The sequence below is a fragment of the Setaria italica genome, chromosome VIII (genome assembly GCF_000263155.2).
Source record: "Setaria italica strain Yugu1 chromosome VIII, Setaria_italica_v2.0, whole genome shotgun sequence".
NCBI lineage: Eukaryota > Viridiplantae > Streptophyta > Magnoliopsida > Poales > Poaceae > Setaria > Setaria italica.
Genome location: NC_028457.1, coordinates 120,332 through 133,790, shown reverse-complemented (window position 1 = coordinate 133,790; position 13,459 = coordinate 120,332). Strand labels below are relative to the sequence as shown.

General features: G+C 45.6%; 2 protein-coding genes across 2 annotated transcripts; one reads left to right on the top strand and one right to left on the bottom strand.

Moving 5' to 3' along the window:
- The first annotated feature begins 1,291 nt into the window (after nt 1–1,291).
- Nucleotides 1,292–6,406, top strand: LOC101783318. Its single transcript, XM_004978364.2, has 11 exons — nt 1,292–1,418; nt 1,532–1,723; nt 1,795–2,054; nt 2,152–2,219; nt 2,366–2,505; nt 2,689–2,780; nt 3,075–3,245; nt 3,701–4,857; nt 4,939–5,050; nt 5,444–5,524; nt 5,766–6,406. The coding sequence occupies exons 1-11, from the start codon at nt 1,373–1,375 to the stop codon at nt 5,844–5,846; spliced, it is 2,400 nt and encodes a 799-aa protein (XP_004978421.1). The 5' UTR covers nt 1,292–1,372; the 3' UTR covers nt 5,847–6,406.
- Nucleotides 6,407–6,465: 59 nt separating this feature from the next.
- Nucleotides 6,466–7,359, bottom strand: LOC101783473 (dof zinc finger protein PBF). Its single transcript, XM_022829162.1, has one exon. The coding sequence runs from the start codon at nt 7,222–7,224 to the stop codon at nt 6,466–6,468; it is 759 nt and encodes a 252-aa protein (XP_022684897.1). The 5' UTR covers nt 7,225–7,359.
- Between the last annotated feature and the right edge of the window lie 6,100 nt (nt 7,360–13,459).

Sequence of the window (13,459 nt, the reverse complement as noted above, 5' to 3'; positions counted from 1 at the left end):
GATAAACAACAGAATAATCGTCGTCTCCAGCCTCCTCTTCCTTGTTGGCGCCGTGCGCAGGAGCAGCTTGCATTCGGCAGCCCGCAACCGTAGCAGAATGCATAGCCGCACCTGCATCTCATGATGTAGTGGCAGCCCCCGGCGAGTTCAAATCATGTGCTTGCATTGCATCTCCCACATTGCTGCCACAGCCGCTGCTTCGCAAGCTTCTCCAACATGGCATCCTCTCGACGACTAGCACCGCGCTTCTCGTACTCACGGCAGCTCATCCCCTCATGCCATGCCACCTTACAACCCACGCACAGCCACCCTCCGCATCGCACACACTTCGATCTCATCATCCCCTTCTTACTGTACTCATCTGATGATCCTTGCACTTCGCTCAACGACAACAAGGCTGAACACTTGGGGTATGGACAGTAGAGCTTCTCACCTGCAGGGATCCGTGCTTCCCTGATGCGTTGCGCCATCATCTCCAACACCGGTGGTGGCAGGAATACCTTTGAACCCTCCACATACCTCACTTGCTTTTGCCGGACAAGTGAGATTTCAAACTGCTCGAATTTCTTTTGCGCTAACAGAGCCTGATCAATCACATCTGCAAGCTCCTCCCCAGTCGGATGGCAAATTCCAAGCATCATCTGCAATCACAATCATGCATGTTACAATTAGATTGGTTTGGCAAGGCAGTACTACTCTTGAATAATAAGGAAGTACTACAGCAATGGCATACGAGGTTGTGCAGCATCCGTGATGGGTGATGACGTTGACGGTGGTGATGCCCAGCCCGAGCGCGGCGTGGAGGCCCTCCACCAGCGCCATGGCCTCCAGCAGCAGCTCGGCGTCGCCGTCACGGCCGGGCACAAATCCCACGACGGGCTTTTGCAGCGTGAGCACAACGTCCCCCTGCGGGCCCGCGCACGGCCGCTGCAGCACCGCCGCCGCCTGGTTGCTTGCCAGCATGCCCTTGCACAAGACGCGGAGGACCGAAGAAGAGGATGAAGCGGCGGCATTGGAACTGGCCTTGGCGAGCGGCGGCTGGAAGGAGGCGAGATCGTCATCGCCGGCGGGCATCATCGCGAATTCGTCGTGATCGGAACGGAATCCGGCCGGCCGGGATCAGATCAAAGGCGAGGGTTTTGCTGCTCTTTGGTTGTGGGCTGCTGGGCTGGGCCGAAAGTTATCTCCAGCACAAAGAAAGTGTCGTCGTCAGATCAGTTGGGCTGCCTGGGCCCAAAGATAGGCCCCCGTGGGCTTATTTCTCTCTTGTTTCCTTCCCCGTCGTGAGAGAGAGAGAGAGAAGAGGGAGTGCGTGTGTTTCAAACAGTTCCGTTCCCCCATCCCCATCCCGGAGATCCGCCCGCGCAAGGCGATGGCGCCGCCGCGCCGCCTCCCCGCCGCCACCCCCGCCAGATCCGGTGAGACCACCTTTCCCTACCCTGTCCCAATACTCGCTGGGATGGGAGTGGCCCCTGCGGTGCAAATACTAACAAGTTTGCTCTAATAGTCTGCCTTCTCTAATCTTCAACAGATTCTCCGCCACTCGTCAGCACTGGTAACAAGGAGAACATCTCTGATGCCGGAGGAGCCACCGTCCCGGATTACTGCCGCCCAGCGCCGTGCCAAGAGGGTGCTGCATTCTCACCAAACATAAACAACAAGCCTGCACCTGTCAACTTGAGGAAAAGTATCGCATGGAACCCTGCTTTCTTCACCGACCAAGGTACACTGATCCTTTGACACCGGCTTGTACTAAACTGGGCCTGTCTCAGCCACAATTCCTCAACTTTGTAGGTGTTTTGGATAATTTGGAGCTTTCGCTGCTTACTGGCTCCCAACTGAAGGCAAATGGGAGTCCTAGGTCTGGGGTTGCTGGTGGTACAGTGTCCCCATTCTGCCGCTCTGGGAGATCTGGTACTGCATGTGTACTCAAGGAAGTTGCAGAGAATTCGCACGGAAAATTGCCTGCAAAATATCGCACCACGGAAAAACAGGGAAGGAAATTGTTTTCTTCAGTGAAAACTCCTCAGAGGGACCAACGGAGAGAATGCACGGTCAGTTCATCACTAACCACATTCTTTTCTTGTTATTATGCTTGCACCACCAAGGATCATCCACCAACATTGCTATTTTCTACCCAACCAATTGCAGGAAACCCAAAACAAAGCCTCTTCAAGGAGCATCCAAAAATGCATACCAAGACTACCATCAGGATCTATATATCCATACGAAATTATATGGGCAGGCCGCAGGCCTTTGTTTTTTCTTTCCTTGATAACAGTAGTGCTGACTTCTCTGTCCATGCTGTTATTGCAACTTTAACTCTTCAATGCTACAACTGCTGTTTGGCTTAACTTAGTTATACACAGAAGAAAGTACCAAACTCATCTTCTGCAGCTCAGATGTCAGGAATACCCAAGAAGTCCCAACATTCTCTTCCTACAGTCCCACGAAGTACCTCATCCTCGACAACTATTCTGAAATCAAACGTAAAATTAGGTCCAGGTAATCTTTGTGTATATGGCCTTTCTGTCTTCCTAAAGAAACCGAGTTTCCTTTGAATGCAGGCATTTTATTTAATTATTTTACTTGACCTTGCAGGCTCCCAGTGATAGAATTTGTTTATTTGTCTTAGTTTTGGCCCTTCGTATGTCATTACTAGCTGTCTGACTAAATATTCTTTTTCAGTTAACGCCGAGCAAATTCACAGAGTACCTGGGTTGCCACCTAAATCAAAGATCAATTCTGTATCTTCTGGATCTGACACGGTGAAGGATGTGGTGAGTGCTAAGCATTACTCCCTTCGTCCTAAATTACTATTCGTTTTGACTTTTCTAGATACACACATTTTGATATGCACCTAGATAATACTTATGTCTAGATACATAGCAAAAGTGATGTATCTAGAAAAGCCAAAACGAATAGTAATTTGGGACGAAGGTAGTAGTTATTATCAATTACAGTATATATTCAATTTGTTACATAATATTTTTTGCATTCCCATTTGGAAAATCTGCCTGTAGCCATTGTTAGTCATTGACAATGTTCCTAAACAAACTCGTTAACTTTTGCAGGTGCCTGCTGTTACTGCCTTTCGTGAAGATGCCAGCGGTTCTGTGGAACGCAAAAATTTTCTACCAAATCCACAAATTATCCCCTCCAGTTCCTTTGGTGGCCCTGCATCTAACTTTACTAAGCCATCAGCACTTCGAATGCCCTCACCTTCGGTTGGTTTTTTCACTCAGGTAATCTGTTACATTCTTCCATTTTAAGAATATAAACATCATATCTATTATGGTTTAGTGCACTGGTGTTGTTTCCTATTTTCTCTATGGTGTGAAACTAAGGTGATTTTGACAGCTATTTTTTGTGTCATAAATAGATGTATAATTCTGGACTGAGTTCTTACTTGTGTTTAACCAAACATTTCAAAACTAGTTCCCTGCAAATCGAAGGGAAAAATATGTTGTCTGATACACGTGGAAAGTTTGGTCATCATCATCGGATGCTACATAGTAATGTATAACTGCACGTGTAGTGTAGAATATGGTATGGAAGTTATTTGAAAATCTGTTTCTTCTTCATCGAGTAAATTTAGCTTCTAAATGACTAATTTTTCAACTTCTTGTGTTTTGTACACACCATTAGATTTTTATTTTCTTGAGAGGCTCGTCGGAACCTTATTGACTGATCATTTCAGGAAAATGCTCATGTGTCATATGGCAATGCTGCTAAAAGAAATGTGGGAAATACTTCATCAGTAGTAAAACCTCCCAGATATAAGCAGCCTGAGGATCTAAATGGCAGAGTACATATAACAAAGCCTCTGTCAACCAATTGCACAGCTGCTTCCAATGTGCCACCTGTAATTAGAGAGAGCAATCCCAACACCTTGGTGGCTCCAGAAAAGGAATTCTCATCAAAATTTATTACTAGTAAATACTCAGCAAAATCTGGGTATGCAAATAACCAAGAAAGGTCAGATGTTAATTGCTTATTGGCTGGAATTGGAGCTACTATACAGCCACCAAATCCAGCAAAGAATGATGCTGCCAGATATAGCACACCCGTTGTGTACAGTGACACATCACATGTAGAAAGAAGGGACATTTCAAAAGAAGTTGAATCATTTGAGAATTCCTACCCTCTTAAAGGTGTTTGTCCCTCAACCATTGAACCTGTTGAGGACTCCTCTTTTAAATCCACTTGTCCCTTAACCAAACCTATTGTGGGGAGTACATCATCGTCCTCTTCCATTTCTTCTCGAGTATGCTCCTCCAGTGATCTCACCTGTCAAAGCAAGTCAGAGAGTGGTTCTGGTGAATCAATTTACTTGGGAAACTCTTGTGTTGAAGAGACCACAACTGCAATTTCTTTGTCCAAAGGTGAAAGTTGCACTCCAGGTCTTGATTTATCGCGAGGATTTGATTCCCACAATCACCAGAATACTGAATGTGCTGTTTTAATGGAATCAGTGGAATCTACAGTATGTGCGGATCAGGCGCCATGTTGTGGTAGTTCAAAAGGCAAAACACCAGCTCTAGCTGACTGTAATTCAGATTTTGGTGATTCTTTGTGTAATGAATCTAAACCTGCTTCATCAGAAGAACCAAATGCTGAAGGTGAAATAGAGCTTGAAACAAATAATGCACCAACTGTTGAGGAAACTCTGTCGTTACATGTGGAGCGTGAGCATAACCACAATTACATGAGCACAGAGCCTTCTCCTATGAAACTGGAAGCACCTACACCTTGTGTGGAAAGGCAACATGCTTTATCAGTAGAACCAAACATGGAAGACAAAATGGTGCTTAACGCAGACAAGTTGTCAGCTCTAGAGGGTGCATCACAAATAGAGTATGTCTGTTGAATATTTGACTGCATACAGTCAATTGACTTAACAGTGCATTGAAGATGTTTATTTATAATCTTTTACAGAAACGTTAAGGCACTGGACAGATCACGGACAAATACAATCCTTAAAGATCATCTGAAGAACTTGGTACCGTTTACAGAAGAATGGCTTGCTGTCATGGAGGCTCGTGGGCAGGTAAGCTTTTCACCTTTATTTTCATAAGTTGCTACCATGCTCATGTCCATATAATTCTTTAGTACAGAGCAAATGCCAGCTTCCATTTTGTTGTCTTGATATTTTGGTGCATGTTATTGCTGCATGCTTTTTATGCTCAGACACTAATCCATACCTCCTGTGGTATGTTGCTCATATAATATAGTGGAACCTGTTACAATTTACAAACAAGTGGATGGGTAATCTGCTGGAACAAGAGAAATCTAGTGCACCAATGATTTTTTGCTTGTATTTTGCGCAAAACAGCTGAGAACGGAATATAACTAGGAACCTGGTGCAATCTGCAACTTGTATTTCGAAAATTTTGACAAAATTTGGCATCTGACTGTGAAATGGTGAATATATTCTTTTCAGGAAGTTTTGGAACAAAAGACTGGTGCTGTGCAAAATTCTCCTCCCGACAAGACTGCTCCAGAACCCAGTCCGTGGTCACCGGTATGCTCCTCTGTAATTAGAAATTCTGAGACATGGTTTCTCAAGATGCATTTAGTGGTACTTTATTGTTCAGTAAGCCAAGATGTTGCACATGTGAGAAACTTACCCCTAAATATTGCATCTTTAAGTATACATACAATTTGATGAATTCCCAAGATAATAACTTGGTTTGCCAAAAAGGCATGGTTGAGGCTGAATGTAGTGCTCAACTGATGGAAATGCATGTCATCTGCCACTGCAGGTTAAACGGAAAGCGCAGGATGTTGGACCGTTTGACTGTACAAAGTACTCGAAAAGCGTCCGAACATCTGGTACTCCTTAGCTTTGAACCATGAATTATGGGCTCATGGCCATGACGTGGTACAGGAAGAGGCTCACAGTGACTGATTCTCATTTTTGCTTTCCTGTCTCTGATGGATCCTCCCCTTTTGATGATTGTATAAAATAGATAGATGACCACTGCACGCCACGCCATGCATGTATGTATACATCAGTAGTTGCATTTGCATTGGGTGGGGTCACCACCAGGAATAATTAAGTAGCTGAAGTTTCTTGTTGCATTGGTGACTAGGGTTCGTCCCATGCATCCTCGAATTAAGTAGCCGCTCTTGGCGTTGGGTTAGTACCTTCCATACGTTCGCTTTAGCTTATTCAGTTGGCTTATCAGCCACCAAACAGTATTTTCCTCTCACAACAAATCAGCCGTTTCAGCTTTTCAGCCGGCTTATAAGCTGAAGCGAACAATTTCTGATCGAGGGCATGCAAAACGGATGGTGTCGTCCTTGTATTTTTCATGAAATGAGTCAAACATTCAAATTGATTTGCCATTCAAATATCCACTGGAAATAGTGCATGGTAGATGGATTGATTATGCAAACTAAACTAATTAACGCATGCAGTTGATGATGAAAAACTAATTATTTTAAGGAACATATGCATGATCAAATGTGAGAGCTGCTCCAGTAGGTGCTGATGATGCTTGCAGATGCGCCGCCGCCGCCGCCCATGTCGTCGTCGTCGTTACCCGCAGCATCAGCAGCACTGCCACCATCACCACCACCACCACCAACCTCCTCCTGCTGCTGCTGCGGCTCCTGCACTGAAGCTGCTGCCGACGATCCACCAGCAGCAAATAAACTACCGTCGTTCCCATGCTGTGACGACGGCAGCCACTGCTGCTGGAGCCCACCACCAGCACCAGTCATCCCAGGCCCATGCTGCAGCATCATCGCACCAAACGACGACGGCGTCGGCAGAAATGGCAGGAGGTCCAGGAACGATGACGGCGTCGTGCCGGGATTGGACGGCAGCGACAAGGGCGCGAAGGGCAGGGAGTGGTGGTCACTGCTGGGGAGCTCGAAGCCGCCGACGCCAGTGGCCGACATGAACGTCGGGAGCACGTTGGACAAGTTGGCAGCAGTAGGCGGCGGCATCATCATCAGCAGTTGTTGCGTGCTGCTGTTCATCTTCTTGGAGTCGCTGGAGCTGGAGGACGATGCCGACGGGTTCTGCTTCTTCTTCCGGCAGCGGCCGCCGACGGGGACGTTGCGGAGGGTGCCGCCCTTGGTCCAGTAGCGGCGGCAGGCCTTGCACAAGTAGCGTGGCTGCGTCACGCTGTAGTTGTTGTAGTAGCAGAACTTGGTGTTGGTGGACTGGCAACGCGGGCAGTTGAGCGCCTGCTCCTGCTGTGGCCGTGGCATACGCTCCCCGCCCGCCTGCTGCTGCTTGGCCTTCTTGACGTTCCCAGCAGCAGCAGGTGGTATCGCTGCCTCCTCCTGCACCAAATTATACCATGCACAAATTATTAGATCTTATATAAAATCACGTGACATATATATGAGCAATGCAAATAAAAAGAGAGGACAAATAATGGACCCACGAATATGAGGTTAATTAATTAGAAACAAATGACTAAAATAAAGCTCAAGGATTACATCTTTTAGCTGAAGTAAAGCACAACCACTCGGAGTCAAAGAAGCACATACTCCTGACATTCAAAGAATGTTGACATCTATCTCAAATTAGCTAGTGCCTAGCTATAATATATAGCTGTCCAGCAAAATGGAACTTTTGGCTGTCCAAGCTCAACAACACGTCATGTGTGATCCCCAAATTAGAAGCAAGTATCTCCAAACTTATATCATCCTGGGCTGGCCTCAACCAATACCTACCATGTAGTACAAACTTAATTTAGATTTTAGCATGCATACAACTCAAGCCTTTTCTGCCTACCAACATACGTCAATTTTTGACCGTCAATCCACGTGATCCAATGGCCCACTTCCCCACCTCACTTCGTTCGAAACTTTTTCTTGATCGATCACGACCCTCTAGGAGGATCTGACCATAATTTATTTGGTGTGTCCTAAATTTTGAGCTGTCGATTCATGTGATCTAACAAACGACCATTTCTCGACCTCACATATTTTCCTAATTGATCATAATCCCCTTGTAGGATTCGTCTCTAGCCCATTTGAGATTGTCCTGAACTTTAATTTGGGCCGTCATGTAATCCAATGGCTCGTTTCTCTGCTCCATCTTTATTCCAAACTTTTCTCTCAAGCTATGGCCTGTTTGTGCATCATACTGAATTTTGGACCGTTTGTGATCCAATGGCCCATTTTCCTGCCTCACTTTATTGCAAACTTTTCTTTCAATCGATCACTGCATGTTCCTCTCCCGCCCGCAGGGTCCAACCATAGCCAATTTGGACATGTCCTGAATTTTGAGCCATCTAATATCGATTTATGTGACCCAACGGTCCATTTGTCCACCCCCACTTATTTTCTCGATTGTTAATGACCTTCCCGTATGATCCAGCTGTAGCCTATTTTGGCATGTCCTAAATTTTGGGATGTGAATTCATGTGCTCCAACGGCCCATTTCTCACCCTATATATTTTGTTCCAAACTTTCTCTCAATTGATGATGATTATCCTGTAGCTTCTAGCCGTAGCTTATTTGGGCATATCTCCAGAATTTTGGGTCATTGATTCATGTGATTCAAATGGCCCATTTCTTGTTGCACTTTAATCCAAACTTTTCTCTCCATCTATTAGGAACCTCCCTTAGGATCCAACCATTCCCTATTTAGGAATATCCTAAATATTGGGCCGTTGATTCATGTAATCTAATGGCCTATTTCTCCACCCTCACTTCTTTTTTCAATCAACCATGACCCTCCCATAGTCATACTTGGACATTTGACCTAAATTTGGTCCAGCTATTGCATACTTGGGCATGGCCTGAATTTGATCCAGCTATAGCATACTTGGCCATGACCTGAATTTTGGACCATTAATTCATATGTTCCAACATTCCATTTCCATGTGCCCCACTTTATTACAAACTTGTCACTCAATCTACCCTCCCTTAGGATCCAACCATTGCCTACTTGGTCCTAAATTTTGAACCGTTGATTCATGTGATCCAACGGCCCATTTCTCCCCTCACCCTTCTCGCGACCGATCACAACCCTCTCTTATGATCCAACTATGGCCTACTTGGGCATGACCAAAATTTTGGACCGCCAGTTCATGTGGTCCAATAGCCCATTTCCCTACCCCACTTTACTTTTCTCTCGATCAACCCCTCCTTAGGATGCAACTAGGCATGCCCTAAATTCTGGACAGTCGATTCATGTGATCCAACGCCCATTTCTCCGGCCCAACTTTTTTTACTTATATAGACTATTTTGGCATGTCCTCAATTTTGGGCCGTCAATTCATATGACCCGGACCAAACAGCCCATACTCCCACCTCTTTAACCTAACCTTTTTTCCCAATGACCCTAGCCTCCTATTCCGCCGCCGCCACTACCCATGTCTCATCGGCGTTTGACACCAACAAGCAATCCCCAAAGCCTCCATCCCCCATCAACACTACCTAATTTCTTGACTACGACGACCTTCTCCACTATGCCCTCACCCCCGCTCCACTGACGACTCCTCTCCGGTGGATCCCTATGACCAGATTTGCTACCACACATGCTCAATTAGCTTCGCTAGGATGATGACTTGATGCCCTTGTCCTGAATCTTCACCTCGTTGGCATGTCATCGGAATTGGAGAAGGTCTATCACCACATAAATGGAGTGGCATCTCCTTCAAATAGATTCCAAGTAAATTTAGCTTAGCTTTTCCCGTGTATCGTATAACTGATGCTGGCCTCTGAGGCATACACATATAGTAGTACTTAGCTTTTCCCGTGTATCATATAACTGATGCCGGCCTCTGAGGCATACACATATAGTAGTACTTGTTAATGGTGTATGCAAGTAGACTAATTAATCGACCTAAAAGCTGGAATGAAAAAAAAATCTGGAGGATACACATCCATCCATCTTTGAATTGTGATCCTATCCATAGAGCGCATGAATGCATTAATGATCGAGTATTTATTTGCATTTGTGCATATGCCAACGTACCTAGATACACCTCAATTCACAGTAGCTAGCTAGGGCACAACTCTAAGTCGGGAGCAGCGGTGGAGCTTAGGCAAGGCTAGAGTGGGCCATGGGCCCCCCTGTGACCAGCAAAGTTTACATTGTTTAAACATTAATTTGACATTATTTGTTGATTTTTTAGCTCAACTAACATAGGCTAGCCACCCCTGGATGTTTGGTCAAGCTCCGCCACTGGTTGGAGGGTATACACAAACTAACCAAACTCATGCACTTCAAACCTTATCATTGACCGAGAGCTACTTCACCATAACACCCAAAACAAGCATCATATGTAAATAAACACGGATCGATCAATCGATTTGTATATGCAAGGAAGGTATATGCAGGGAGTAGAAAAGGAGCTAGGTGATGAATGGAGTAGTTACCTGCTTGTTCTGGATAGTGGATGGCATAATAGTGTTGCTAGTAGTGTTGAAGATCTTGTCCATGGGTTCCTTCTCCTTCCGCCAAGCCCGCTGTATTTGGCAAGTATATAAAGGACCGATGAGCCCACCAAATAAATTAATCCAAGATGACCAGTCGATCAAAGCAAAGCAAACCTGCAGTGGAACACCTTACCAGCAAGGAGTTAAGGATGGAGGAAGGACCGGTCGCAGCCTCCGATCCAATCCCTCTCGTCGCTGGGAGAGGAAGGAGGGAGAGTGCGAAATGATGCCTGAGAGATATATAGGGAGTGAGAGAGAGGAGAGGGACGGGCGGATGGTGTGAGGAGGGACGTGTAGTGTGGGCTGCAAGGGATGGAGCCAGCAGTGAGGTGGAAACGGCAGGCCGATTTTCCGTGAAAGCAACCGCGCGGCGCGGCGGCTAGCTAATGACGCATGCACGGCATGATGACCCTAGCCTTTGCAACCTCTCTCTCCCATGGATGGCCCGCCCGCCCATTGAGATGCCTTCTTGGTCTCCTTTAATCTTTTTGAGATGCCTTTTTGGTCTCCTTTAATCTTTTTGTGCGCATATGCAACGGGAGTAATGCACACACAACATTCCAATATCTAGACAAGCGTCGTCCACGGTGTATTGCTCTCTCCATATGCATCATCATATCCTTCTTCCAGCACAAGCTAGCCAGGCCTCACCTAGTTCTCATCCTTGTTAGATTTTAACCGGGATTATTATCCTCATGCAGGTCCATAATTCAATCTCCCTAACACCATGCAAGACGTCTAATAGTGGAATAGGCACATAGCTAATAGATCCACAACAACAATGATATCAGGACATATTTATTATCTATTTATTCAGGCTAAACGATCGTTTAAATGGATTAAATGGCCAACAAATGAGATAAATGGCTGGGCGAGCGAGAGCGGAACAAGGGTTTTCGACATGGCTAGGCGGCATTATGCAGCATGTATACTGCATGTAAACAGGCTAAACGGATATTTAGGCGAACAATGTAGAGGCACATAACAATGTTAGTTTAGCCGAACCTTAAGGGGTGTTTGGATATTTAGTGCTGACTAAAATTCATGTCACGTCGAATATTCAGAGGTTAATTAGGAGGACTAAACATGAGCTAATTATAAAACTAATTACACAGATGAAGGCTAATTCACGATACAAATCTATTAAGTCTAATTAATCCATCATTAGCACATGTTTACTGTAGCATCATATTATCATATCATGAATTAATTAGGCTTAACAGATTCGTCTCACAAATTAGTCTCCATTTGTGCAATTGGTTTTATAATTAGCCTATATTTAATACTTCTAATTAGCAGTAATTTTAGGAGGCGCTAAAGAAACAAATTCCCCCCCTTACGTCTTCATCATATGCAAGATATTAGATATGCCTTCCAAGTCACGCCTCTTCCGTCCTCCAATAGAGCAAGCGTGTGAGGCGTGTCTAGATAGGAAACATCGGCGCGCACCTTTTCCCCAGCGAGCACTGCATCTTTGCGACCAGGCTGCCGGAGCTTGTACACCGTGATCTCTTCAGGTCCGTCACACCACCGACGCCGAGCGGCCGGGAACAATTACTTCCTCCTCTTCGACGACAACTACAACCACCGCCTCATGTGCATCGCCCTTCTCCCCGCCAACAACGCTGCCTTGACCGCCATCAAGCGCATCCAAGCCGCCGCCGAACGGAAGAGCGGCGCCAAGCTCCGTGCGCTCCGCACGGATCGAGGGGGAGACTTCACCGCCAACGACTTCAACGTTTCCTGCATGGAGCTCGGCATGCGACATGAGCTCACAATACCATACATGCCGCGGCAAAAAGGTGTCGTCGAGCACCGAAACCAGTCGGTGGTGGGCACGGTGCAGAGCAGAGCATGAAGCATGATGAAAGCTAAGGGGCTGCCAAGTATGTTTTTGGGGGAGGCGGTCAATACCGTTGTCTATACCTGCTCAATCGATCGTCCTCCAAGGGCATGGCGGCAAAACATCGTACGAGCTCTGGCATGGGAGCCCGCCAGCCGTGCACCACCTCCACACGATTTGGGGGTGTGTTTCTTTTTTTTCTTTTTTGATTCCTCGCTCTTGGCGTATTTGGGCGGGGACAACATGGGTCGGGCCGGCAACCCCAACATAGCAGGCTTCCAAATACGCTAGGAAAAGTGGCCCATGGAAAGAGACTTCCTCTATAAAAAAAAGACATGGAACCCGGCGGGTCTTCAAGAATGTGATCCCCATCATTAGTTAAGAGGAGCTAAGTGACCCCGGGATGCCTCGTCTTTTCCATCCTTTTTTATCATGCATCCATCAGAGGTAACACATATATAAAATTATTCTTAGTGGTGGTTTACAGCAATTTTGATGACATATCATGATAATTATAAAGAGAGAGAGAAAGAGTTTCGTCCCGATGACACTCACTATTTTCAAAACTAAGAAGACTAGTGGCTTGTTTTGCTTCTAAAAATAATAGCTTTCGAGACCAATGCTTGTTTTGCTTCTAAAAATAGCTTTCGAGGAAACAAAGGAAAAACGGATAAAAAAAAACTTTGCAGGTTGAAAACCGCATTTAAACGATTGCGGGGTTGTAATCTGTCGGTTTTCATATACCAACATATTCACGCGCACATGATGAGTAGTTCACGCACATTATCAACTTTTGCAATGTAGTTCTTTAGCATCAACACACATTATGCTTAAAAGAAGTGATGGGGACATTTGGATGGGTGTGGTTCCTCTATCTTTTTCTTATCTTCATAGCAAGCAAAGCCAGTAGTACGTAGTCTTAGCTTAAAAGAAGGAACACTAGTCAATCATTACCAACATGCAGAAGTCTATCTGTGCCTGTGCGCATGCGATGGAACAATATGCTGCCAGGCATGCCATTGATTGATTGTTAACACATAACACAGCATCAGAGGGTTTGTGATTTTCCATTCCAATATAAAAGGATCGGTCACTTCACTTGCTTTTTGACGCAAATAAAGCAGAGAGACGGACAGAAAGGCATGCAGGTGCAACGATGCATGGACTAGTGTCTGAAATGTCCTGCTTTGGATACTTGCTGAT

Excerpts from the sequence above, each read along its gene's own strand:
- LOC101783318 (XM_004978364.2), top strand. The coding sequence starts at position 1,373 with ATGGCGCCGCCGCGCCGCCTCCCCGCCGCCACCCCCGCCAGATCCG. Across the intron at positions 1,724-1,794 it reads TGCTTTCTTCACCGACCAAG|GTGTTTTGGATAATTTGGAG; the intron begins GTACACTGATCC and ends TCAACTTTGTAG. Across the intron at positions 2,781-3,074 it reads CTGACACGGTGAAGGATGTG|GTGCCTGCTGTTACTGCCTT; the intron begins GTGAGTGCTAAG and ends TAACTTTTGCAG.
- LOC101783473 (XM_022829162.1), bottom strand. The coding sequence starts at position 7,224 with ATGCCACGGCCACAGCAGGAGCAGGCGCTCAACTGCCCGCGTTGCCAG.